Source organism: Zootoca vivipara, chromosome 15, assembly GCF_963506605.1.
Source record: "Zootoca vivipara chromosome 15, rZooViv1.1, whole genome shotgun sequence".
Taxonomy (NCBI): Eukaryota; Metazoa; Chordata; class Lepidosauria; order Squamata; family Lacertidae; genus Zootoca; species Zootoca vivipara.
The window spans coordinates 39,015,860-39,043,766 of NC_083290.1; the positions used below are offsets into that span (position 1 = coordinate 39,015,860).

At 46.0% G+C, this 27,907-nt stretch overlaps 1 protein-coding gene across 2 annotated transcripts; it reads left to right on the forward strand.

Annotated features, from left to right (window-relative positions):
* Positions 1-27,615, forward strand: ASH2L (ASH2 like, histone lysine methyltransferase complex subunit). 2 transcript variants are annotated; one of them, XM_035139624.2, is made up of 17 exons: positions 1-140; positions 1,300-1,369; positions 3,042-3,187; positions 5,685-5,773; positions 6,644-6,738; positions 8,429-8,524; positions 9,515-9,610; positions 10,362-10,437; positions 11,554-11,571; positions 20,230-20,323; positions 21,811-22,028; positions 23,421-23,588; positions 24,058-24,251; positions 24,738-24,830; positions 24,915-25,013; positions 25,614-25,673; positions 27,393-27,615. In XM_035139624.2, the coding sequence occupies exons 1-17, from the start codon at positions 4-6 to the stop codon at positions 27,498-27,500; spliced, it is 1,857 nt and encodes a 618-aa protein (XP_034995515.1). In that variant the 5' UTR covers positions 1-3; the 3' UTR covers positions 27,501-27,615. The 2 variants fall into 2 exon arrangements, with proteins under 2 accessions (XP_034995515.1, XP_034995517.1); XM_035139626.2 differs by lacking the exon at positions 1-140 and adding an exon at positions 213-641.
* Positions 27,616-27,907: the final 292 nt, after the last annotated feature.

Below are 27,907 nucleotides of genomic sequence, written 5' to 3' on the forward strand. Positions count from 1 at the left end.
AATATGGCGGCGGCGGGAGCGGCGGCTTCAGCGCCAGACGAGGGAGGAGAAGAAGAGGCTACTCCTCCGGCGGCTCCGGAATCTACGACCGGGGAGGCCTCTGGGTCAGCGGAGCAGGGGACAGGGGACTCCGAGACCGGGTGAGGCCCGGCGATAACGGCTGAGAGAGAAAAGCGGGCAACGCCGCTGCTATTGGCTAGGGAGCCGCGGCTCCCGCCGCTTGCTCCTATTGGTCGAGGTTCTCGGGCCTCCGTCTCATTGGTTAGAGCGGTGCCGTCCTGCCCAATCAGCTGCGTCCGCCTTTCTGGCCGCCCCAACCTTGCAGCAATTTCCCCTGGTGCTTTTTCGCAGGCTCTGTTGTTGAACCCAGAACCCCATTGCTGCTTCCCTCCCGGTGTTCATACTGCGTGCAGGCGCCAGCTTTCTACACTCCCCCCCCCCAGGAATGGGGCTTTACCTGAGCAAGAGAGTTCATTCCAAGTTCAGCCATGAATTGCAGGGTCGCAAGGGTCCCCCAGGGGTCATCTGTTCCAACCCTCCTGCAATTCAGGAATCTCAACGATGGTCATCCAGCCTCCAGTGAAGGAGAGCCTGCCACCCTCTCAGAGAGTTGGTTCCACATTGATGGAGCACCTCCCACGGTCAGAAAGTTATGGTTGGAATCTCCTTATTTGCAATTTGAATCCGTCGGTTCGGGTCCTGCCCTCTGGAGCAGCGGGAAATGAGCTTGCTCTGTCATCCATGTGGCATGTGCTCACCCTGCCATTCTCTTGGCCCTGTTCACTCCTGTCTTCCACTGCCTCCCGCAGTTTGGTCAGACTCATGTTCATAGCTTCAAGAACACTGTCCAACCATCTCGTCCTCTGTCGTCACCTTCTCCTTGTGCCCTCAATCTTTCCCAACATCAGGGTCTTTTCCAGGGAGTCTCTTCTCATCTCTTCTCATGAGGTGGCCAAAGTATTGGAGCCTCAACTTCAGGATCTGTCCTTCCAGGGCTGATTTACTTCAGAATGGATAGGTTTGATCTTGCAGTCCATGGGACTCTCAAGAGTCTCCTCCAGCACCATAATTCAAAAGCAGTAGTTTTGTGTGCGCCTTTCTTTTTTAATGTATGTTCTTTTCATAGCTGCCTGCATATCAACCTTTCTTGGAAGTTCTAAAGCAGAGGTTGGGTGGCTATCTGTTATGGATGCTTTAGCTGAGATTCCTGCATTGACCGTCCAGGTCCCTTCCAACTCTGTGATTCTACAATGCATAAAAAGTGTACTAAACATGATGATGACTTTCTGTGTCCTTCAGGGGGGATGCATCCCTGGCTGATGTCACTGCCACCATGGAGACGGAATCTTCCAGTGGAAAGGATGCACTGGTATGTGAACTGAATCTCCTCTGCTGGGATACCACATGCATGGGAAAAGCTATGTGCCCTGTTAATAAACTATTTGGTGATTTGGAGGTAGTCTTTTAGTCCCTGGATGTCATATTGGGCACCACAGAACAGTCATGCACCCACAAAGCCTGTTAAAGGAGCCTCTGACATGATTAAAGCGTCAGTCATCGTCATGCTTGTCAGACTATTTTGTAGTCGGTGAAGGAAGGGAAGGCATGTTCTTAAGCTCTCCAAAAGTAAAGCAAAATATTCATTGCACAAATCTCATGCACTACTTAGGGATTGCTGATGAGTTGTGTTGCAAAGGAACAACATGGCTATTATAAAGGAGTGGGAGAAGATGAGAAGGTTTTAAAGATGAGAATTTTGACTTATTGGCAGATTGCCTTTTAACCAGAAGGATAACAGCATACTGGGGTGGTAGGAGGGTTTGAGATTCCATATTGCTTACCCCTGTCCAATCTGTGTATCAGATGAATTATGCAGTGTTCATGGTGGGGTTTCTTTGAACCAACACTTTCTGTTGTAACATGCTTCGTACTGGTTTTTAATAACTGATAACTCAGAAATTTGGTAAAATTTGGCCACCTTTCTTTGAAGTGCAACATATTTGTCTTTTACTGCTCCTGGATAGTGGGCTAAAGTGGATCATTGTATTCCTATCCCAGGGTGGAAAATTATTTCAATGTGGAATGCTAATGCAAACCTAGACAAAGTGAATTCCTTTGCCTCTGTAGGACTGGTGTGATCAAAGTTTACCCACAAAGTTTTCTGCTCTTACTTCACTATATAGTTTGGAGAACACATCGTGTTTTTGCTGCTTGTTTGTTTTCCATCCACTTAAGTGACTAGAAAATTAAATACCTGTATATTCCAGCGTATAAGACAACTGGACATATAAGACGACCCCCAACTTTTCCAGTTAAAATATAGAGTTTGGGATATACTCGCAGTATAAGACATACGACCCCCGACTTTTGAGAAGATTTTCCCGGGTTAAAAAGTAGTCTTATATGCAGGAATATACAGTAATCGCATCTTAACATAGGGCAATCTCTAGTCGACTTACAATTATTTTTTACAGTTACAAAGTTGTTAAAAACCAGAATTTAAACAAATTAATAATATAATATTTTATAATAATAATAATTTTTTATTTATACCCCGCCCATCTGGCTGGGTTTCCCCAGCCACTCTGGGCGGCTTCCAACCGAATATTAAAAACAGTACAGCATCAAACATTAAAAACTTCCCTAAACAGGGCTGCCTTCAGTTTGGGAAAGGAAGCTTATTGTACCAAGATGTAGAAGTGATCTCGTGTTTCTGTATCATGGAAAACTAATGTTTTAAAAAGCCCATTCTTGTTGCAATTGTTCTTAAATGAGATTAATGTCAAAACTTGTGTCTTCCATTCTGGCAAAACTAGCCTAGCAAGAGGCATTGAAATGTGTCCATTAGTGTTGGACTAAGACTGTAGAAATCACAGCCATACAGTTCATGAAGTAACTTTGGATCTCTCAGCCTAACCTCCCTCATAGGGTTGTTGTGAGGATATACCACTTCAGGTTCCATGGAGGAAGGGTGGGATAAAAGCATAATAGATGTTATTCTTAGTTCTTCCTTTGGTACGCTTGCACTAATGTTGTTACAGGAGGGTGTTGGCGACAGTTCTGAAGTTATGGATAATCAGACCGGCTCAGTAGATGAAGAGAACGGACGACAGCTGGGAGAAATTGAGCTGCAGTGTGGAATTTGCACCAAATGGTTTACGGCAGAAACATTTGGCATTGATACCACGTATGTAGTATTTGCAGTTTTTCCTCCATTTTGAGCCATGTGATTCCTGTTTGTACTCGGATTCTAGTTTGGTCCTTCTAATACACACATCTTAAAGAACTTTCTAAATGTTCTGTCAATTTCTGTATGAAAAGTTTTGTAATTCCAGAAGAGGGCAGTATGAGCTCAGCTACCTAATCGTTTTCTAAGTGTATTTACTTGGAAGTCAGCACCACTGAAATCAATGGGGCTTTAATTTTCTATGACAGCAGAGCGTTAGTTTTCTCTCTCAAAACTGCTAGCCATAAAGAAAAATGCTACCTAAGGCACTGGGCAGGATTCACCTAACAAGACTGGTGTGAGGACGTCCGCTTGCATCATAGGGCTTCCCCATGCCTCTCATGAACAATGCATGGGGGGAGGAGAGGGGAGATTGTTTTGTCTGGCAAGCTGCAATGCTTGTGCAGATGGAATGTTCATTATAGTGTTGCATGGAATACTGCTCATTGGCTTCAGTCCTATACCTACCTATGAGAAAGCTCCATTGAAAATACTGATACCTTCTCCCAAGTAGCCATGCACTGGGTTATGCTGACTTTAGAAATCCTATTTCTGAATCTCTCTCTTGCTTTTTAGCCATATGCCTTAATAGCTTTTTTGCGAATACGTGCACAGCAAGGTATTCTCAACGTAAACACCAAAAGACTAATATATGATAAATGATTTTTCCACTGTAAGAAATAAAAAGAGAAAACAACAACACAGTAGCAACTGATTTTCTACACAGAAATATTAATCTCTTAGACAAAACTTTGATTCTGTTTTGTTGAGTTTTGCATGTCATTTTCTTGATGTCCAGGCTGAACGTTATTGAATAGTTCATGGTGCCAGTAAATATCAAGTGGTTAAACTGCAGGCTTGCCCAAGAATTCTTCCAACCCTCAGCTTGTGAAAGAAATACACAATATCCACTCATTTATATGTTTTCAATTACTTTAACCTTAAGCTAAAACCTTGGTTTCATCTTGGCTGGCATGTGATTTGTGAAGCAGCAAACATTATTTTGTAGGCATTAGTTTTATGATTTCTTTTAATACTCTGCTGCCTGATGAACTTGCTGCATAATGAACTGTGGCAAGGACATTGCTTCTCTCTGTTTGTGTAGCATCGAGCACACACAGACCTGTGAAGTAAAACAAATTGTGCCAAACACAGCACTTAACCTACTTAATTTGAGAAAACCCATCTATTTCAGTTCTCCCGAATATACTCTTTATGAATAACAGTCTTGGATATTTACATATTTTTTAAATTCCATGAAAAATTGAACTTCTATTTGCTTGCTGGTATTTCCCTGAAATGCTGACAACCTTGACTTAAACTGAGCAAGCAAAGGCTATTTTGCTGGCTCATTCTAAATAAAAGGAGCCAAAGAGGTTGAGCTGAATTGCCACATTCCACGGAGTCAATAAACAAAGTGGGGCTTGAAAAATATTTTTGTAGTTGTGTGAATTTTAATGAACTGGTCTTAAAGCTGATTTGTAGGCCATATACTCAGCTAACTTGATGTGAATTGGAGAGATTGGTCCCACAAAGTTAGTATCTTCCAGCTCCATCATTTGAAGCCATTCTTTTCCAACTTTGCACTGCAATGCAGCAACTTTCATGCACAAAAAGTGAGGTTAGCCAAGCAGGGGGCTTCAGGTGGCTCAAGCAAGTGAGCCAGTCTGCAGGCTCTACTGAAAGATAGGAACCCCCAAGGTCACTGTGCAGTCTCTCTTGAGGGCTTGAGGTGGGAATTCTTTGTTGCATTGAGTCTTGGCACTTGCTTAGACCTGGAACACAGGAAGCTGCCTTTATACCATTGGCCCACTTGCTTCGTATTGACTATACTGGGTAGCAACACGCTAGCGTTTCAGGCAGGGGATATGTCAGGAGTTACCGGGGATTGAAACCGACGTCTTCTGCATGTGAAGTAGAGCCTGTTACTGAGCTACTGCCCTTCCCCAATATCTGGAATATTTAAATGCAAGTACATTATCTTAAGTAGATTGTAGATCAGTGCTTGACCTACACAGAGGTTGGGGAGAGGGCTGCCAGCCTATTCACCTTTTGTGGTGGCTTCCTTAGCTGCTGTTTTTAGAAGGATCTGGGGGTGGGATTACGGCTAAAATGGGAAGAAGTTGAATATGGGCCATAATTTGAAGAGCATTATGCATAGATTAGGCTATATTTCAGTGTCTTTGTGGGAAAGTTGCATGAAAGTTTGATATACTGTACTGTATTTTGTTTCTTAGTTCTGCCTCTCTAGACACTTCAAACTCACTCTGGAACCCAAACTTCAAGAGTGGTTAAAAATAGGGTGGGGAGGTTTTAAGGTTGTTTTTCATCTTAAATTCTTTAGCATTGTTAGCTCTAATTATATAAAAATCGATGGGGATTTTATTCTTCTGTCACAAGCCAGTACTCGTTACTTATTGTAAAGTAAGAAAAGGAGCACTGCATTTTTGTTTTTCAGAGCCTGTCTGCCTTTTATGACCAACTACAGTTTCCATTGCAATATTTGTCATCACAGTGGGAATACATACTTCTTAAGAAAACAAGCAAGTAAGCAAGCAAGGGGAAAATGAAAGTGTATTGTCTTTTAATTGTTCCTATACTTCAAAGTATCTAACCTTCAAAGGGCAGGATTATCTAGGGTAGCCGCCATCCCTAGCATGCATATAAACTTGCTAAATCATGATTTCACCTTTTCTCATTATGTATATGACAGTCTTCAATATAACTGTGAGAATATCCTCTTTCATGGCAGACCGCTAACCTGTTGAATCTCAAAAATCCTTGGCTAGAAATGATTTCAGTTAACCAGGGTGAAAGGTTTTATGATATGAATCAAAGACCATGTTGCCAAAAGCTGCTGATACCCAATTCTAATATGCTACCTTGAAGTCTCTACCAAATGCAGCAGATTCTAAAATGCCTCATGAATAAGTTTCCAAATTCTTCTAAAGCTGGGCCACTAAAAACTCTGATTTCACTTAAATATTGAGTGTTTTGGTTACCTTCTTTTCTCTCCTTGTTGATTTTATATAAAAATTGTTCACAGGAAGAGTCAAATGAGCCATGGCCCTTATGTCCGGCCTTTATGCCATTTTGAACAATTTCGAATCTTCCATTGTGAGTTATGTGTGGCATTCTGGGAGACATCTAGCTAATTGCCAAAAGCAAAGAGAGCTTGAAGGGTTTGTATTGTAGTTGCTGCATTTGGAAGAAATTCCACATTGCCCAGAGCTATAAGATTTGTAGCCCACCCGATTGCTCCTTTCCTGACAAACTATTTCACCAGCCCTCTGCATCCTTCCCAGTTCACCAAGAACCTTTTCATCACCTGATGTTTCCGTCATAGTAGTATGTTTTGCTTGTGCAGTGCAGCCAAAGATAGCCTGCTTCATTTCTGTATCTGTTCTTTCCCTGAAGATCTGAAGGAAATGTGTCTTAGTGCACTGGCAAACTTAACATGGCAATCGAGGACCCAAGATGAACACCCGAAAACAATGTTTTCAAAAGATAAGGTAGGGGTTAATTTTCACAGCTGTAGCTCTTGGCATGCTGTATGCTTTGAAGCATGTGGAAGAATTTAGGGGACAGCAAAGTTAGAACTCATCTCGCAGAGAGCAGGTTTCCTCCGGAGGGAATTTTTGCCTGTGGAGGATGGTTATGCAACCCTTTATCTTCCACATGAAATGGTACAGTTCAAAACAGGTGTGCCATATCAGTGAAAACTAAATCCTATCCTTGTACAGTTGAACCTTGGTTTTTGAACGTTATCCATGCCGAAAGACCGTTTGACTTCCGAAACATTCAAAAACCGAGGATCAAAGGGCTGTCGGCAAATTCAATGGGGGAAAAATGAGAAATGTGCCTCAGAAGCCGTTCAACTTCCAATAACAATAATAATTTATTATTTATACCCCACCCATCTGGCTGGGTTTCCCCAACCACTCTGGGCGGCTTCCAACAGAAAAATGAAATAAAATAATCTATTAAATATTAAAAGCCTCCCTAAACAGGGCTGCCTTCAGATGTCTTCTAAAAATCTGGGAGCTGTTTTTCTCTTTAACATCTGATGGGAGGGCATTCCACAAGGTGGGCGCCACCACCGAGAAGGCCCTCTGCCTGGTTCCCTGCAACTTGGCTTCTCGCAACGAGGGAACCACCAGAAGGCCCTCAGTACTGGACCTCAGTGTCCGGGCAGAACGATGGGGGTGGAGACGCTCCTTCAGGTATACTAGACCGAGGCCATTTAGGGCTTTAAAGGTCAGCACCAACGCTTTGAATTGTGCTCGGAAACGTACTGGGAGCCAATGTAGGTCTTCCAAGACCAGTGTTATGTGGTCTCGGCGGCCGCTCCCAGTCGCCAATCTAGCTGCCGCATTCTGGATTAGTTGTAGTTTCCGAGTCACCTTCAAAGGTAGCCCCACGTAGAGTGCATTGCAGTAGTCCAAGCGGGAGATAACTAGAGCATGCACCACTTCCAAGGCATGTTCGAAAACGGAAGCATTCACTTCTGGGTTTTCGGCGTTTGGCTCCTGTAACATTCGATGGCCAAGATGTTTGAAAACCGAGGTTCCACTGTATTTTGTATGTACGTTTGCTATCCTCACAGAGAGCCTCATTATCTCCATTATTTTAGTTTGTGGAAACTGTCAAAGGCCTTGGTTCTTAACTGTGCCTTCATCAGTAATGTGCCTTTTGCATTGGAAAACACAGATTATACGCTGCAAGTTATGCACACTGCAGTAAGCTTTCATGGAATTGGTGAATTTAGTTCATGTTATTTAATCTTTGCCCACTAATATTACACACTGCTGTTTCTTAAAATGGGTGCTTAACTCTCCAGATATCCATCAATTTTACTGTTTCTGTCATTTCAAAAAAAGTTTTGGGAAGCCTACCTTCTTTACTAATTGCTAAAATGCTAGAAATAAGTACCAGTAGATAATCATGTGGATTGGTGATTCCCAATTGGTGGTCTGTGTAATCCACCCAGGGGGTCTGTGGCACCATTCACATAACAAAAACTACCATAGAGATATCAGAATTTTCAAAAGTAGGAGGTCCATGGCTTAACGTTTGAAAAACGGGGTCCTCAGTACTTAGCTGATTGGGAACCACTGGTATAGATTACCAAATTTCTCCCCAAAACCCCATTTTATCTGTTTAATAAAATATTCTGCCTTTTTTGCCTTTGATTTCAAACAGGATATTATACCATTCATTGATAAGTATTGGGAGTGTATGACGACACGACAAAGACCAGGGAAGATGACTTGGCCGAATAATATTGTAAAAACAATGGTAAGTCATGGTGGTGGTGATGATGATTAATGCTCCACCCATCTGGCTGGGTTTCTCCAGCCGCTCTGGGCGGCTCCCAACCAGAGCGATAGCTAGGTGATTTTGCACCCCTGGCAGAACCGTCCAGATTGCGCCGCCTAGCCACCGACAAATTAGCTCTTCTTTTCGCCTCTCCTCCAACCCCCCACTCCACCCATTCAGTTCACCTTCTGTTTAAAACCATTTCTTATGAGACAATAATTGATATTTATATTTATGGGCATATTTTTTAGCCGATTTTGCATGCCCCCCCCATCGCCTGTGCCCCTGGCGGGGGCCCACCTCGCCACACCCTAGCTACGGCCCTGCTCCCAACAGAAGATTAAAAACACAATAAAACATCAAACATTAAAAACTTTCCTAAACAGGGCTGCCTTCAGATGTCTTCTAAAAGTCAGAGAGTTGTTTATTTCCTTGACATCTGACGGGAGGGCGTTCCACAGGGCAGGCGCCACTACCGAGAAGGCCCTCTGCCTGGTTCCCTGTAACCTCACTTCTTGCAATGAGGGAACTGCCAGAAGGCCCTTGGTGCTGGACCTCAGTGTCTGGGCAGAACGATGGGAGTGGAGATGCTACTTCAGGTATACTGAGCCAAGGCTGTTTAGGCTTTAAAGATTAGCACTAACATTTTGAATTGTGCTCGTGAATGTATTTCAAACGTACGTATGAAGTGGGACATAACAAAATTGCAAATTTCTTTTTTATTAAAACTTGGTTAAGAAGCTGATTTTTTAAAAAAACAACAACACAACAAACCACTGGTTTAAAAATATACCTGTTACATTACTGTACCCTTTATTTTTAAAAGATAAACTTCTCAATCGTCCTCTATTTTATCTCAGCCGCCATAAGTGCCTGTCTTCATGGCAGAAAAAAACCACACTACATAACATCCCAGATACTTTTGACTGTTCCATTAGCACATGATTTTGTTTGAATGTTCTACTCCAGTGTAAAGAAAGGGACGTGTTCTTGGTGAAAGAGCATCCAGACCCAGGAAGCAAAGATCCAGAGGAAGATTACCCCAAATTTGGACTCTTAGACCAGGTATGTCATGTGCTTGGGAATAAACTGAGTAAGGTTTATGCATTTTTAAAGCACACTAAGCCTGCAACTCATGCGGGGGTTACATTATGGGAATTGTGCCTAAAGCCAGAATCATGTACAGTGGATGCTCGGGTTGCGAACGTGACCCGTGTGGGATGCACGTTCGCAACCCGCAGTGTTCGCAACCCGCGTCTGCGCACGCGCAGGTTGTGATTCAGCACTTCTGCGCAAAGCACAATTTTGTGCTTCTGCACATGCACGCGCGCTAAACCCGAAAGTAACCCGTTCCGGTACTTCTGGGTTCGGCACGGAGCGCAACCTGAAAGGACATAACCCACAGAGGACGTAACATGAAGTATGACTGTATAGTCAAAATACAGTGGGTTCAATGGCAAGTAGGATTGCCAAAGTTTTTCCCCAGACACATGGCCCCTTTCCGCCCCTTTTAAAATTTTGTTAATTTTTTTTTGCCAAGTTCATAAAACTGAATGCATGCAAGTTAAATATGCTTAAGTTGCGGGCTTGCTGTATCCTAAGATTTTTTCATTGAATACAGTGGGATTTCCTTCAGAGTCAACACTCTGGGAGTCAACACTCTGGGAGTGTTGTGCTGTCCCTACTCTGGTGGGATTGTGCTGTAAAAGACCTGCTTTATCTTGAAAATACTCAAATCTTTAGCAGTGAGATTTGATGCAAACAGCCCAAGGCGTGTAACTTTTAATGGTGTGTATTTAATTCTTCCTTCTTTTAGGATCTTGCTAATATTGGCCCTGCATATGATAACCAGAAACAGAGCAGTGCTGTATCTACCACCGGAAGTCTGAATGGCAAGTTCCTTTTCTTTTCCAAGTGGGGAAATCTGAATGGCACATTTTAAATTCTCAAGCCCTAACAGCTTCTTCATTGCTCAAATGGCATCGCCTTTACATGGCATTCCTGTGCATGTTTCCTTGGAAGTGCCACTGTATTCAATGGGGCCGACTCTCCAGTAGCATCCATGGGATTGCAGCCATAACTAGCTTAATCTTGAGAATACCCTAGAAGTGGCAAACAGCCCACTTAATCCTGTTTCTGTGTTGCATTATTTATATTTAATTGTATCTGATTTCTTTAAAGATCAGTGTTACTAATGTAAATTTGTGTTCCGTGTATGTAGGCTTGGATAATAAGACTAGTGGAGTTCATTTTTATTCTTACTGGGAGAGGGATTGAGGGGGATTTCATTTGACTAATATGCCTCAATAAGTCTACTTCAGTCTTACTAGCTGACAGATACCCCAAGAATATTGAATTTGACCAGTTGGCCCCCCAAAATTTAGCAAAATGAATCTGTGGTTGTATTTCACTGTATGTAGCTATGTTTTCAAGAATTTGTAAATCCAAAAAGCTAGAAATTTCTCAACTCTGATCTGGATTTTCTTTATAAAAAATTAGCATGGCTGTGTTCTTGCACATCTCCCATTGATCTCAGAGCAGGCTGTGCAGGCGAACTTCCCGGAGGATTGTGCTTCATGTAAGCTGAGCCTAAAGTACTGCAGATCTTGTTCAGGATCTTCAATATAGATGGGTGTCTTCTCCTGATATTTAGCAACTTGCCTGGTCACCCTAGCAGGAATACTGTGCAAGTGAGTTGGTGGGCTGCTGGAAGAGGGAGGAGTCCCTCTGCCTCTTGCCTGTTGCCTGTGGGTTTGCTGCATTCCCATACTGGCCCTTTCATTTGTTGCCAGCACAAAGAGGTTCACGGTGCAGAGATGCATCCCTCCTCTATCAGCTCACTTGGTAGAAGTTAGCAGGGAAAAAATTAAAATCAGGCTAATAACTTTTGCAGACTGGTAATGTGCAGGGCTAATATAAGTGTTTTTATCTCCATTTCATGCTGTGGTGTTTTCTTTTTTCTCTCATAAAAACTTGACAACTACATGGTGCAACTTCTGTTCTTTCAGGTGGAGCCTCTTTGGGAGGTGAATATTTACTTTTCAGCTTCTTAAAAACTTAAGTATTGTGGTTCACAAAATCTTTTCTTCCTTCCTTCCTTCCTTCCTTCCTTTCTTGTTTGCCAATCATTTTACATGCTAAAATAATTAATCCCAAGGCTGTCATATACATTTATGGGAGTAACAGTTAAAATGGCGCATCAAATTACACATTAATGTGAAGCATCTAAAGCTTTAGAGGTCACATTCTGCCTTTCACTCGTCACTTAACCCACATTTTCTCCAAGTTTATTTTATTCTGCTCACTTGGCCTCTGTTGCGAGGCCTTGAGATGTCCCTGGCTCTTCAGCCTCAGCAACTGTAAAATAGGAATACTGATAATCTTCCCTACAGGGTTGTTTCAGGGCAAGGAAACATTGATGCCCATTTTGAGCTGAAACAATCAAGCTGTAAGCATAAATAAATAAGAAATGCATGGGGGAAATGGCTTTTAAGAAATTGATTTGAACATTTGCACCTTTTGGTTTTCTGCCTAATTAGAGGTGTTAAAACAATTACAACCAAAACAAAGTTTGTGCTAACACTGACTTTTGGATTCAGACAACCAGTTTTTACTTTGCTTATTTGGTGAGCTTTACTATAATCACTGTAAACTAAGTTGTCCTGAGAGAGAGTTTGTTGTTCTTAGGCTCAGGACGCCTTGGCTTAAATCACTGCTCCATGTGACAAGTCCCAATCTCTCAGCCTAGCCTATTCCTCAAGATTGTTTTGAGGCTAAAATTCACCCCCCCCCTCAATGTTTCTTGCTCAGAGCTCATTGAAGGAAGGTTGGAGTACAAACCCGATGATGATTCCTGTGAGGGACAGGGGATATCGCGAAGTCCCTCCCCTCCTGAGTTCAAGCCCGTCCCCGAGCAAAGGGGAAAGCAGGGAGAGTTCCGATTCCAGTGGGGAAGCAGGAAGTCGTGTCCGAGGCTCAGGCAAGGTAGAGGAGCCAGGGTCCCAGGTGGGACAGGAAGGGGCAAGTAAGGGGGGAAGACCCATCCCCCCAACTCCAGAATTACGCAGGAAGAGGAGGGGCAAGAGGATGGGTCTGCCAAAGCTTTTGTGTTGGAGAAAGACGCGCCAAAAGCCATTAGGAGGTTCTGAAACCGACTGACAACATCGCTCCGTGTAAATAGCAATGACTTGAGCACTGTAAATACGCAGCACCAATAAAAGAATAAAATGCAGAGCTGCGTAGCGTCGTTACTCTGAAGTAGTCCACTCCGGCCACTGTGACAGCAACCTCCTAATCATTTTTGGGCTACTTTGGAGTTGCCGGGATGAGCGTGTCAGAGGCGGAGAAGTGGCGGCAGATCGCTGAGCAAGCCCAGCTAGAACTGCAACAGCTGTCGCTGCAGGCGCAGGGAGAATTGAAGGCAGCTAAAGAGGAGACTAAGAAGGTCCAGGACGACCGGCTACAACTTGCGGAACAGGTGAGAGAGCTCCAGGAAAAAGAGCAGCATTTAAGGGCGGTGGCGGTAGACCTCCAAAACAAGCTGGATGCAGAGAAAAACAAGGCGGGAGGGGCACCCCAAGTCCAAGTGCTGCCAGGAAGGAGAGCCGGGACCCTAGTAAGCAAGTTCAATGGAGACCCGAAGGAGTTTCAGGGCTTTGAGACTGAGATTGTGTATGCTCTTGAGCTGCACCACGATGAGTTCCCTGATGATGAGCACAGAGTAGCGTTTATTGTGGAGCACCTTACAGGGGCGGCCAGGGAGTGGCTAAGACCGTTAATTGCAACAAGGAATCCTTGCATGAAGAATGTCAAACTATTTCTAGAAGGTTTGAAAACGATGTATTCGTCCGATAGTCATATGGACCAGACTAAGGAGGAACTTCATAATTTACGCCAAGGAAATATGACAGTTCGCGCGTATTGGGCGAAATTCACCATGCTGGTGCACAGATTGGGGTGGGATCTGGAGTCTGCCCCAATGCAAGCGGCGTTTTACTTGGGGTTGCATGAGGAGGTGAAGGATGAGCTCTCGAGAGGTCCAAAGCCCAGTAATATGGATCAACTGAGCAAAGCGGCTCTGGCGGTGGGGGTGAGGCAGGAATCCAGATGGAGCGACAAGCAAGCAACGCGCGCAAAGCGGGCTTGGTTCCCACGGTCGCAGGAGAAGCCACTCCCTCAACAACCCTTTCAAGCCACGCCTGGGGCCAGTCAGGACCAGGAACCCATGCAGATTGATAGCGCGCGCGCGCGGGCTTTTCAAACCCCAGCGGCGTCAAGACGCAAGGAGGGAAGGGGTGGGAATTGCTTTCTCTGCAACTCCCCCCAGCATCTCGTCAGAGACTGCCCACATCGCAGGGAGTGGCAAGGAAAGGCGGGAACGGTTGTGCCCTCCCCCACTGACGCAGCACCACAGCAGGGAAACGGGAAAGCCTGGCTGCAGGAGACAAGGGGCGGCAGCCAGGCACAGTCAGCAGACAACAGCCCCAGCCCACCCACCCGCACAGAGAGGAGCAGAGCCAGCCCACCCCTCCCAGAGCAGGAGTGGTTCTAGAAGTGACGCTCACGCTCCCAAATGGCTATCCATTGACGGTCCTCGCCCTAATTGACAGTGGTGCCTCAGCCAACTTCTTCTCGAGAAACTTTGCAGAAGAGCACCAGATCCAGCTTCTGCAGCTGGATTTTCCTCTGCACGTGGCAACCATTGACGGCAGAGAGCTGCTGGGAGGGGCCATCACTCATCAAACCCCCCCCATGAGAATGACGGTTGGAAGGCACTCAGAGACACTGGCATTCAACGTCACCACCATCTCAGACCCCCCAATCGTTTTGGGCATGAGCTGGCTGGCGCGCCACGACCCCTCCATAAGTTGGCATCAGAGATGCATCACTTTTGGATCGGACTTTTGCCTGGAACATTGCATGCAGCACCAACCAGGGGAGGGGCCTCCGATAGCCACGGTGGCCACCATGCACGTCAAAGGGGGTGAGGCGATACCCAAACCATACTGGGACCTGCAGGAGGTCTTCAGTGAAGCGGAGTCCGACCACCTGCCCCCACACAGGCCTTTTGACTGCCAGATCAACCTGGTGCCTGGGGCAACTATACCCCCAGCCAAGCTGTACGCCATGTCAGACCAGGAACTGGAGGATCTGCGCGCTTTTATCGACAAGAACCTCAAGCGGGGGTTCATCAGAGAAAGCAAGGCAGCAGGGGGCAGCCCGGTCTTCTGGGTGGACAAGAAAGACACGCAACAGCGCCGTCTTGTGGTGGATTTTAGACGGCTGAATTCGGTGACAGAGCCAGTGGCTTTCCCCATGCCCAGAGTGGATGATCTCCTGACAGCGGCACGCAGAGGCAAGATTTTCACCAAGCTAGACCTGAGGGGGGCGTACAACTTGATCAGGATCCGGGAAGGCGATGAGTGGAAAACCACGATGTTCACGCCTCTGGGCTCTTTTGAATATCTGGTGATGCCCTTCGGGTTGCAAGGGGGCTCAGCATGCTTCCAGGCCTTCATGCACCACGTCCTGGGGTCCCTACTCTTCAGGAAATGCTTGGTCTTTCTGGATGACATCCTTATTTACTCCAACGACCCAGTGCAGCACGTGAAGGACGTCAGGGAGGTGTTACAGCGCCTGAAGGAGAACCACCTGTATGTGAAGCTGGAGAAGTGCAAGTTTCACACCAAGGAGGTGGACTTCCTGGGCTACAAGCTGTCAGACAAGGGGCTGGCAATGGACAAGGACAAGGTGCAGACCATCCTGGACTGGCACAGCCCCAGGACGCGCAAAGATGCCCAACGCCTACTAGGCTTTGCCAACTTCTACAGGAAGTTCATCAAGAACTTCTCTCGAGTTACGGCTCCCATCACTGACTGCCTGAGAGGCAAGCAGAAGTTCAGGTGGACACCAGAGGCGCAAGCAGCGTTCGAAAGCCTCAAGAGGGTGTTCGCCTCAGACCAGAACCTGTTCCACGTGGTTCAGGACGCGCCCCTACGCATTGAAACAGATGCTTCTGATAAGGCTGTGGGCGCCATTTTGTTGCAACTGGACGCCAACAGAGAGTGGAGACCCTGTGCCTTCTTCTCCAGGAAGTTGACCCAGCCCGAGCGAAACTACACAGTTTTTGATCGGGAACTTCTTGCGATCCACGCGGCGTTCCAGCACTGGAGACACTTCCTGGTGGGCGCCAAGCACCCCATCCAGGTGTGCACAGACCACAAGAACCTGGAGTTCTGGAGAACTGCCAGGGTGCTCAACCAGCGGCAGATACGGTGGGCGGAGTTCTTCTCGAACTTCAACTTCTCCATACACTACATCCCAGGAGAGCAGAATGTCAGGGCGGATGCCCTCTCCCGCAAGCCAGAGTACATGGAGGAGGAGGCGCCACCAGCCCCAAGGCACATTTTCCCCCCGTCGGCATGGTCCTGCGGAGCAGCAGTGGTGAGCGAGGCAGAACTCACAGCACTGACGGCAGCGGATGAATTTGCCAACCGCATCTTCAGAGAACTGAGAGGGGGGAGGGAGCAGGCAAAAGACTTTGCAGAACGCAGAGGGCTGCTTTTCTACAAGGGTGCGCTGTACCTACCCACCACCCAGCTTCGACGTACGGTCCTCAAGCAGATGCACGACAACCCTACAGCGGGGCATTTTGGAAGGGACAAGACCACTCACCTAGTCATAAGACACTTCTGGTGGCCAGGGGTGAGGGAAGATGTTCGAGACTATGTAAGGGGCTGTACCACCTGCCAGCGGGCGAAGGTGGTCAGAGCGGCGCCACCAGGGTTGCTGGAGCCCTTAGCCACACCACACAGGCCGTGGGAAGTGGTGTCCATGGACTTCATCACAGATCTGCCTTCGTCCAGGGGTAAGACTGCAGTGTTGGTGGTGGTGGACCTCATGTCCAAAATGTGTCACTTTATACCGTGTGCCAGGGCAGTCTCGGCAGAAGAGACAGCCAAACTGTTTGTTGATCACATTTTCAGACTGCATGGATTACCTTTAAGGGTTATTTCGGATCGTGGCCGCCAATTTGTTTCCAGGTTCTGGCGGCGGCTCATGAACCTCCTGCAGGTGGAGGTCAGCTTGTCGACGGCTAGACACCCGCAGACCAACGGACAAGCGGAGAGGGTCAACGCCATTCTGCAGCAGTACCTGAGATGCTACGTCAGCCAGCGGCAAACGGACTGGGTGGATCGCTTGCCACTAGCAGAATTTGCCTACAACAATGCAGTGCACGTCTCCACAGGGGTGTCGCCCTTTAAGGCCAATTACGGGCGCGACCTCAGATCTTTCCCAGAGAGGGAGAGGGAGGAGGAGGAGGAGGGCCCACAGGCTGAGGATTGGGCAGAGGAACTGGAGACGGTGCACCAGCAGCTCAGAGAACACTTGGAGAGGGCCAAGGAAGCGTACAAAAAGGGGGCGGATCGCCACAGGCGACAAGGGGAGGTCATCAGGGTGGGGGACAAGGTGTGGTTGTCCTCGGAGGGCCTTCCCACCAGAGGGAGGTGCAAAAAGCTGGCACCCAAATGGCTGGGCCCCTTCACGGTCACGCAACAGGTCAACCCGGTGGCATACCGGCTGGCACTGCCAGAGGACATGAGGGTGCATCCAGTGTTTCATAGATCGCTGCTGTCGCCGTACAGGGAAAGCAGCAGGCTCAGAGACAGCGAACAAACCCCCGAGGGAGGGGGGGAGAGGGAAAGCAGGGAGCAACTCAATGAGGCCACGGCCATCCTGGATTCAAGGTGGGGGGTGGGGGGCCTGGAGTACCTCATGGCATGGGAGGATGCTCCACCGTCCCAGAATGAATGGGTTCCCGCCACTCAGATACAGGAGGAATTCTTGGTGGAAGAATTTCACGCCCTCTTTCCCCACAGACCCAAGCCCTGGCACATGGAAAGGGAGGGGGAGGAGGAGGAGGCACGGGAGAACAGCTCACCATGGCGCTGGGAAGCGGAGTTTGAGGAACCAGAGGATGAGGTATGGGTGTCGCCAAGATCCACCCAGTCAGAGGAAGGAGCAGATTGGCAAAACATTTTTACCCCCACCAGCTCTGACGCCACGGACTTTTTGGGATTCCCGTCCTCCCAGGCGGAAGGGGGGGGCTCGCAGGACTGGGGGGAGGTGTTCACACCAACGGGCTCGGAGAGCACCGAGTTTTTAGGCTTCCAGTCGTCACCGACACATGGGGGGGGCCTGGGGAGGGGTGAAGGAGAGCTTGGGAGGGGGGTGGATGTGAGGGACAGGGGATATCGCGAAGTCCCTCCCCTCCTGAGTTCAAGCCCGTCCCCGAGCAAAGGGGAAAGCAGGGAGAGTTCCGATTCCAGTGGGGAAGCAGGAAGTCGTGTCCGAGGCTCAGGCAAGGTAGAGGAGCCAGGGTCCCAGGTGGGACAGGAAGGGGCAAGTAAGGGGGGAAGACCCATCCCCCCAACTCCAGAATTACGCAGGAAGAGGAGGGGCAAGAGGATGGGTCTGCCAAAGCTTTTGTGTTGGAGAAAGACGCGCCAAAAGCCATTAGGAGGTTCTGAAACCGACTGACAACATCGCTCCGTGTAAATAGCAATGACTTGAGCACTGTAAATACGCAGCACCAATAAAAGAATAAAATGCAGAGCTGCGTAGCGTCGTTACTCTGAAGTAGTCCACTCCGGCCACTGTGACAATTCCAAAGTCCAGTTTGCTTTTTTTAAATGAAAGCTGTTTTCACAGTTTTAGAATAGGAGCCAGTCATATGCTGGAGAGTTACATTTCTAAGAGGTTCCCATTCTGCCATGCTGAGAGAGAGCTGGTTCCCTGGTTTCACATTGAGAAGGGGCACTGTATAGTTAGAAAGTGGAAGGTCTCTGTTTTGATTTTTTCACCCAAGTTTAGAAAGCTAGAACAAGCATTATGAGCCATGGTTGTGCAAAATATAATACACCCTTCAGAGGCCGCATTCTCCATTTCTAGAGAGATACTGATTTCAAAGCTTGCTACACTTGTAGTTATGGCAACTTATGCTACTGTTTGAAGGTGGTTGTCTGCAGTACAAAAAACTTTTAGCTCTGGGTTCAGCAGGAAGGGTACATAATGGAGACGTCTATTGTTGATGCTCATATTTCATGCACATCCCTTCAAATGAATCCAGAACAGTTCAACACTCAGAGTCATCTCAAGTGAATTGGAATCGCTCTCTGAACATAAGCATGATACAAAACACTTGAGCAGTCACTTCTTCCATTCCAGTGACCAAGTCCAAAACTGGTATTAAAAGAGACAGGCACACATGTGGCAACACTGAATTTCCTCCATGTGATGCAGTAAGTGTCACGATTGTGACCAGTTTGGAAGCTGATGGCTTGATTCCCACGTCATGTAAGGCCAAACCTGCAGGGTCTCAGAGAGGAGCCCATAGCTGCTTTTTGCGTCTTCACTGAGCCAGGCCAACATTTGGTTGTTATGTTGTCCAGGCCTGGCCTTGTGATTGAGCTCTTTCCAGACTACTGTCATGTATTCATGTACTTTCCGAGTCACACTTTCGGGAGCACACAGGCTTTATAGTCTCACATAGAGGGAGACATGGGTTGTGTCTCATTTCTCGTAAAAACCATCCCAAAATATGTTACGGTACAGGTAATCAACAGTTAAATATTTTTTTTGTATGATTCCTTTGACAATCTTCTTTGGCACCTTTCAGTTTGTTAGCAGCTTTTTGTAGTGTATACAACTGTTTATACCTTCTCCAAGTCCTAAATGGTCTGAGCCCTCAGTCTCCAATATTGCTGCAAATTCTTCCCCCACAAAGTAGATGCTGTTGTTTCACTGGCATACACACATGTTGCATACATATCTGTAAGGCCCATAGATAAACAAGCACAAGAAGGGGCAGGGGGAGAGTCACGTGGACTATCAAGCTGTTGGTACCACCAACGATCCGTTTCTAACACTGCAGAGAAACATCTTGTGCTTTTGGTTTTTCTAGTTTGCTGTCTTTGAGTGGCAGATGCTTACAGTTGATGCAGAGATCGTGTGTCCAAGTGTATCTTAACTATTTTGTGCAGTGCTCAAATCACAGGGGGACTGAGGGGGTGGCCCTCTTACCTTTTGTGTTGGTACCCATAGTAATTGTTTTTAGAAGATTGCCCAGGTCATGGGAAGGCTTTTTTGTCAAAACCTGGAAGACGCCATGGTATAAGGGTTGTGGATTTCATTAAGGGTCCCCTGACTTTTTCTCCCCATGATTTGAGCACTGATTTTGTGTAGTGTTGAAATGAATGACAATCTGATTGTAGCTTATTTGTTCCTCCTCTTCCCTTACTGACTCAATTCCCTTTTTCATTTTATGTGTTTCGAATCTCCATAAAAGGGATGACAATGACTTGCTTTTAAATTAATACATGCCTGGTGACATTTGATGTGTTAAGGTTCTTCTGTCTTAGTCAAAATGCCACTTTGATTGACGCTATACTTAGTACAGTCCAAGAAGCAAACAAAATGTAAACCGTTTTAGATACGAAAATTCTGCTTCTGCTTGAACAATGTCTGGTTTTGTTGAGATTCAAACGCATCCAGGGAATGTTGAATTGTTTCTCTCTCTCTCTCTCTCTCTCTCTCTCTCTCTCTCTCTCTCTCTCTCTCTCTCTCTTTCTCTTTGAGTTGTATCTTCAAATGACAGACATGTTTGTGGCATTTTCTTCCCCAAGGGGGTATTGTGGCAGGAACTAGTGGGAAAGGAAGAGGAGCCAAACGCAAGCAGCAAGATGGAGGGACTACAGGTGCAACCAAGAAAACCAGGAGGTAATTATTATTATTATTATTTTATCCTCCACACGCAGCTGCTGAGTGACCTTGGGCTAGTCACACTTCTCTGAAGTCTCTCATCCTCACTCACCTCACAGAGTGTTTGTTTTGGGGGAAGAAGGGAAAGGAGAATGTTAGCCACTTTGAGACTCCTTAGGGTAGTGATAAAGTGGGATATCAAATCAAAACTCTTCTAATAATAATAAATAACAAATAATTATTATTATTTGTACCCCGCCCATTTGGGTAAGAAAAAAGGAGATTGCATTTAGTATGCAAATAATCAGGGAAAGGGAGTAACTGTTGTCCCCATGTTAACCTTTTTCAATAATTTATTGACTACAGTTGTGTATTGCTTTTGTGCTAAACTACACAATATGGTTCAGTTTAAACAGTAGAAAAGCGAGGAAAGTCTGTGATAAAAGAAAATGCCAAGCTGGTGCAAAATGCAGCCCCCTAGATGCTACCAGTAGTAGGTTGAGGGTCATACCACGCCAAATCACCTGATTTTAATACTTGACCATGCTCTCACCACTTCAGATTTTCAAAAAATTATCCTGCGCCCAATTTTGGACCAAAAAATCTTTAAAAATTAATTTCAGATTAAATCATTAAAAAATTGAAGAAAATCTGAGTTGTGTGAGAGCACATAGCACCATGTGATTTGGCATAGAATGACCCTTTTGAACCAGTTGGACTGTGATGAGGCCAGATTCCCTTAAAGACTATCTGCCATGATTTGGCACTGCCTATGATCTAATATCTGCTCCTGAGGTTCTTTGTATGCCCACTGGTGAAATAAATTGAGTTAGCAAGCCCACAGGACAGGGCCTTCTCAGTGGTGGCCCCACAGCTGCTATTGGGTGACAGAGAAAAGGCGGAACTACTCAACACCTGCTTTGTCTCTGTCTTCACCCAAAAGGAAAGAGATGCCCAACCTGGTGATAACAGAATAAATGATGGAAGGAGGGAACTGCAGCCCAAGATAGGACAAGAGGTAGTAAGGGAACACCTAGCTATTTTAAATGTATTCAGATCTCCAGGGCCTGATGGTGGTCTCTCCTTCCCTGGAGGTTTTTAAACAGAACTTGGATGGCCATCCGTCTTGTGATTCTAAAGATCATACAAAGCATTCTGTGATTCTAAAGATCATACAATGAATTGCAAATTTAAAAGTGCTGTATATATTTTCTTAGGTGATCTTTGGGGTTTGATATGCTCTGTTTCATGCCTGCCTTTGCTGCAGTTGTTTGCTTGGTAATTTGGGGGGAAGCATCCTGCAGTGTTGAGCATGCTACTTGAAACGAAAAGCCAAAAATTTGATGATGCACTCTTAGGGGCCTTCCTTCTTACATCTATATAAGTAATAGCAAAAGCAGGGCAGGGGCTCGGGGAGGAGAAACGTTGAATGACCAACTTCTTGTTCTTACCTCCCATCAGCTGCGCTTCCATAGACTTTCAATGCCTCTTTCTCCATTTCCCAGTGATCCTATGTTCTCCGCCCAGCGTCTTCCGCCTCACGGGTACCCATTGGAACACCCCTTTAATAAAGATGGATACCGTTACATTTTGGCTGAGCCTGACCCTCATGCCCCTGACCCAGAGAAGCTAGAGCTAGACTGCTGGGCAGGCAAGCCTATTCCTGGAGATCTCTACAGAGCCTGCCTATACGAACGAGTCCTTCTAGCTCTGCATGACCGAGGTACGGAATAGAGCTCTTCCCACACATATAGGTCAAGGCTGCAGGAGATGTGGCACTGGTGCAAAACTGGAATAGATTCTCTGCTTCTTAACCACTGTGTTGCCACAGGCTTCAGGCTACCAAGAGAAGAGTGTTCTGCATAGAGGCTTTTCAGACTTACATACTTTGCATGTCTGTGTGGCATTTACAATGATGATGTTGATAACGGCAGCATGCCTAACTTGACTCTGCTGGGTGTCACAAGGCAGCGCCCATCCCCTGACAATTTCTGCTTCAAATATCCAAGCTGGAGAGGCCCACATTGAGAGGAAGCTGAAGGATTCAAAATTGCATCCTATAACAGAGGCAAAGGTCTCCCTGGGGTGTCTGTGTGCACACACATTACTTTAAGTCTCGGTCTACAGTGTGCTGCAGTTTAGTTTGTTACACAGTGCAGAGGAAAGGGGGCTGAGCTCTGCATCTGCGGCCTCCCTACCCGTCTGCAAGTAACAACAAGAATAGACTCAAGGTGCACAGATAAGACTACGGCCTTAAACAGCCTTGCTCTGCACATAATTTTAAAAGCTGCCCTTGAAGACGACTTGGAAACTTGAACTGGTCCAAAATACAGCAGACAGATTACTGACAGGAGGTCCTTTTGAAACTCATATAACCCATTTCTCTTTAGTGTTTTAAGCCCTAAATGACCTGGGCCCCAAATATCTGAAAGATAACATTCTTTCCTACAGACCCTCTCAGGTGTTAAGATCAGTAGAGGGGGCCTTATTGGTAGTTCCACCACCCTCAGAAATTAAGGGGTTGTTGTGGCTCAGGAAAGGGCATTTTCTGTGGAAACTCCTAGGTTGTGAAATTCCTCAGAGAGGTGTGCCTGGCACCTTCACTATATCATTTCTGATTAATACACCTGAGACCTGTGTTTTCACAACCCACCTTACCCCTGTGACTGCAGTTGGTTTTCACTGAGTTTAATATTGAATTTACAATTGTTGTAACCTGCCCTAAGACATGATGATGATGGTGCAACAAAGAGGAGAGATCTTAAAACATTTCAGTCCTTGGTGCTTCACTTGCTCACAGTTGATATTTTAAACATGCAGAAGGCTTTAAGTATTCTTTCTTTCTCCCTAACTCCAAAAAGTGAAGATATAGGGAACCAGGCAGAGGGCCTTCTCGGTAGTGGTGCCGACCCTGTGGAATGCCTTCCCATCAGATGTCAAGGAGATTATAACCTTTAAAAGACATCTGAAGACAACGCTGTATAGGATAGCTTTTTAATGTTTAATGTTTTAGTATGTTTTTATATATGTTGGAAGTCGCCAGAGTGGCTGGGGAAACCCAGTCAGATGGGTGGGGTAAAAATAATTTTATTATTATTTATTCCAACAACTGCAGCTCCCCAATTGAAGATCTCAGATGACAGATTGACAGTCATAGGAGAAAAAGGCTACTCCATGGTACGAGCCTCACATGGAGTGCGGAAAGGAGACTGGTACTTTGAGATCTCTGTGGATGAGATGCCTCCTGAAACGGCCGCCAGGCTTGGTTGGTCTCAGCCGCTAGGTAAGCCCGACGCCCCTGCACTTTATTTACTGACATTTAGTACCTGGCCTTTCTCTCATCATAGAACTCAAGGCAATGTGTTTAAGGTTCCCAGATGGTCTCCCATCTTGGCGCTTACCAGGCCTGCTGAGTAAGGTTGCTGCATCATAGGCCTTCAAGCCTCGCTGTGGGATCCATTCTAGGATCTCCAAAGGTCTGTTGCATCAGTGCAGCTAACACAATGGCAGTCCTCGGGGGACCGAGGCATGACTCCTCTGCCTGCCTGCTTGCCCTCACAGCAGGGCTGCCATGGTACATCGCTGCAGGCAAGGAAATCTGGGCCAGCACCACCACCTCCCTGCCCAGGAAGGAATTGGCAATAACGTTTTGTCTTTGTTCCTGCTCCCCCTTCCCAGGAGACCTCTGACTATATATAGATAGCATGTAAGTCCAGGCAGGTACCTTATTGTGAACCTCCGGTTTTCCACAGGAAACCTTCAAGCTCCCCTTGGCTATGACAAGTTTAGTTACTCCTGGCGCAGCAAGAAAGGCACAAAGTTCCACCAGTCAATTGGTAAACATTATTCCTCAAGCTACGGCCAGGGAGACGTGCTTGGTTTTTTTATCAGCCTTCCAGATGAAACCGAAACTGCCAAATCGTTACCAGATACTTACAAAGATAAGGTAAGGAAGGGGTGTGCTCTTTTAAAGGGGAGACTTCAGCCAAGCTTTGACCTTTATCACTATGTGATCTGTCCTGAGAATACATATACTATAATAAGCTATTATAGTAGACTCCTCCGGTCTCTTACTAACCTCTAATACAAATTGGACTAGATCCTTCTGCTTCATGGCAAAGAGGCTGAATGGGAAAGGTACAGAATGTAGCCCTTTTTGGTGGTCCATCTATTCAAGTACACACACTTTTCGTTTTTGCCTTGCCTTGCTTTTCTCACAGTCCCATTGTGCATTCCTGGTGTTACCACCTCAGCCTCCGAGTCTGTCATAAACAGCAAGGACCATCTCACTGAAGTGTCTTGAGTTCCACACAGGATTTGGCAAGCGTGGAGGTTTTTTACCTCAATAACCTGTGTTTGTGTTTCACTATTTTAGTTGCATTTTTGTGCCTTGACTAAGGTGTTTGTCCTACTCCACTGCTTACCTTCTTAGGCTTTGATCAAGTTCAAAAGCTACTTGTACTTCGAAGAGAAGGACTTCGTGGATAAAGCTGAGAAGAGTTTAAAACAAGCTCACGGAAGCCAAGTAAGTTGGCGTTTGTATGCAAGCCCTGTCCCCTAAAGGAGGAGTGCAAGCCTCCTTGTGTGATCTCTGTCTGTCTCTTTTCAGATAATCTTCTATAAAAATGGTGCCAGCCAAGGAGTTGCATACAAAGATATTTTTGAAGGTGTTTATTTCCCTGCCGTCTCTCTGTATAAAGGCTGCACGGTATGTACCAGTGGAAGGCTGATCATGAGTTCATCTGATAACTCTTGGATTTGAAACAAAGAGTGTCGTTTGGATCCTTAACAAAAACCAGGCCCACACTGGCATGAACATTAGCTATGTGCTTGTGGTAAGCAGGTGTTCCAAGCTTTTCACAGTTGACAGGTCCAGGTGCTAATGTGCTAATGTGCAGATTCTCCCTGGCCTCTTCCTCACCACCTGTTTAGACCAGTGCCAAGGGCTAAGGGGCCTGGCCCCTGGGATACACTCTCCTCTGGCTGCCCATTTGGTTTCTATGCCAGTGGGAGGGTCCTGTTCCTCTACCAACCTGCTCTCTTGCCTGCATGGAGATCTTTGTCACTTTTTGGCTTCAAGACTAGCACTGGTTCTTTTCCTTCAGCTTCCCTAAAGGAGGTATTTAAATTATGCTTAATTGTCTTCTTGCCCTCTCCCCCCCCAATTCTTCATTTTCCTATTTTACTAGCAGTTATCCAGACTCACCGATCCTGTTAAAATTTCTGTAAAGTATCCTTGTCATCTAGGTGTCTTTCATAGCACCATTTCCCCCCAATAGCACTAAGCTGGATCCTTTTCCTTTTATAGGTTTCTATAAACTTTGGACCCTACTTCAAATACCCACCAAGAGATATCAGTTACCGCCCAGTAAGTAGAAATATCAGAATGATTTTGACATGTGACTTTCTTGGACAATGGAAACTTCAAGTCTTTGTGTGTTGAGAGTCTAAGATTCTATGTGTTTATTTTAAAAAAAGATCCCCAGATTCACTGACCCAGAAACCTAAATTTCAGCAGTAGGAGTAAAATATGTGAATTAGACCAAGGATGTAGAGCTACAGGGATGAAGGGAGCGATATGTGGTAAATGAAACAATATCCCACACCATGTCATGTTCCTAAGCATTTGTCATGAGAGCTAGAAACCTATAATTGGAGCTTGATTCCAAGGACTTGTGGCAGTTTCCAGATTCTGTAGCCAATAACTCGCTCAGCCATGCAGAACTCCTGTGTGTACATAAAGATGCAGTCAAGCTCAGAGTAGACCCATGAAAATGTATGGCTAATGTAGGCCTATTCATTTCAGTGCGTTTTGCTCCAAGTAAATGCTAGTTGGATACAATCCATACTGCATTGCACTTCGGAAACACTGAGCAAAATTAGCTCTGGATTATGATTGAATTGCCACCTTAAAAGAAGCACAAGCTCTTCCCTTGACCTCAAAGAGTGTGTGTTTGTGGCAAGCAGTTTTCATTGTAGGGTTAGGCCCCTCCTTGTGTTGCTGGACCTCAACTCTCACTGTCCTCAACTGCTCTGGCCAACGGGAGTTGGGAGTCCAGAAACATCTGGATTATCAATGCTTGTTTTAGAGCAGAGATGTCCCAACAGGTCGAGCGGGATCTACTGGTAGATCCCGGCAAGGTTTTGGTAGATCATGGGTCGATCTCTGGCTCCCTTTCCTCAGCTCAACAACTTTCACCTAACCCCCCCCCCCAAAAAATGGGGGTAGATCATCACCAGATTTTAATGCTGAAAGCTAATCACAGTCTCTCGGGAGTTGCCCCCCCCCCCCCCGTTTTAGAGGAACACTCATTGGAGTCCAATAGTTTTAAGAATCCCATTTCAGTTACCACCTGGCAGGGGAAAAAGTTTGGGCTTTGCCAGGGTAGGTGTGCAACAGGCCTTCCCATCATCTGCTGCCAGCATAACCCATTCATCGAGAAATGATGGAAGTTGCAAGATCTGCACATGTTCTTTGCACCTGATGCAGAAACCTGGAGCATGCAGGCCAAAATACTACTCATCTCCATTACTCTTTCAAATCCCCATTGCAACGGGCCTGTTTCTCAGTCATGGGAGCCACTTGCCCACAGAGCCTCCATTTTCCTGGCATCCAAACTCAATCTCTCCCCCCCCCCCCAGCCAATTTCTGCATCCAGACCCTGGTCCAAGGCATCCAGGGCCAATTCTGATGGAGATATTGTGGCAGAAAAATAGAGCTGATAGTCACCAGGTGGTCCTTTGCCCCAGTTCCCCTGCTGATCACTTCTAGTGCCTTCATACAGATACTAAATAACATTGGAAATGGATGGCCCATCGGTCTTCTGCCACTGCCTTTTTTATCATCTAGTTTTACTTTCACCAGAACGTTTGGTTAATTTGATGTCATTGATGTGCAAGCCGCATTAGATGCTTAATTAATGGAAAGGCAGAATATAAAAAGTTCAAAATAAACTATGGACGTTTGATTTCAACTTCCATTGAGTTTCAGCCAACATGGTCAGGGATGGCTGGAGTTGTAACGCAACAAGACAGGTTCCCTGAGATGACTGACTTCTTCTCTCCCACCCCTCTTCCTTCTCCACAGATCAGCGACATGGGCTGGGTCGCTGTGGTAGAACACACTCTGGCAGATGTCCTCTACCATGTAGAAACAGAAGTTGATGGAAGGCGCAGTCCACCTTGGGAACCTTGAAATACATTGTATATATTGGGTTTTTGTTTTTGTTTTTTGTTTTTACAAAAAAAATAAACAGTATAATTAGATGTAAAGTGGAAAAGAAATAAATTTTGGTTTGGTTTTATTTATTTATTTCTGGACTAATTGCCACACTCTAAAACCTCCAGTGGAATGCTGGCTGAAAATGGGGATGGGAGATAGAGTATCCTGGTGGGACATAGCTGGCCGGTGGGAATCTTGAACAGGAGCAGCACACACGGCAACGCTTTGGTACGAGCCCCAGTTGTAGTGGGGCAGTGCTGCACTAGAGGAGTCCCATTTATCAGACGTAGATGCATCCTTCAGTCAGAATGATAGGAGTTTGTTCAGACATAAATTCCTGAGCTGCAAAGTGAAGTCACAGTAGAAGGGAAAGGGGGAGG

Coding starts and splice junctions, on each gene's coding strand:
- ASH2L (XM_035139624.2), top strand. CDS start 4: ATGGCGGCGGCGGGAGCGGCGGCTTCAGCGCCAGACGAGGGAGGAGAA. Junction 5,774..6,643: donor CTTCTTAAGAAAACAAGCAA/GTAAGCAAGCAA, acceptor CTTTCCCTGAAG/ATCTGAAGGAAATGTGTCTT. Junction 23,589..24,057: donor TGGTTGGTCTCAGCCGCTAG/GTAAGCCCGACG, acceptor GGTTTTCCACAG/GAAACCTTCAAGCTCCCCTT.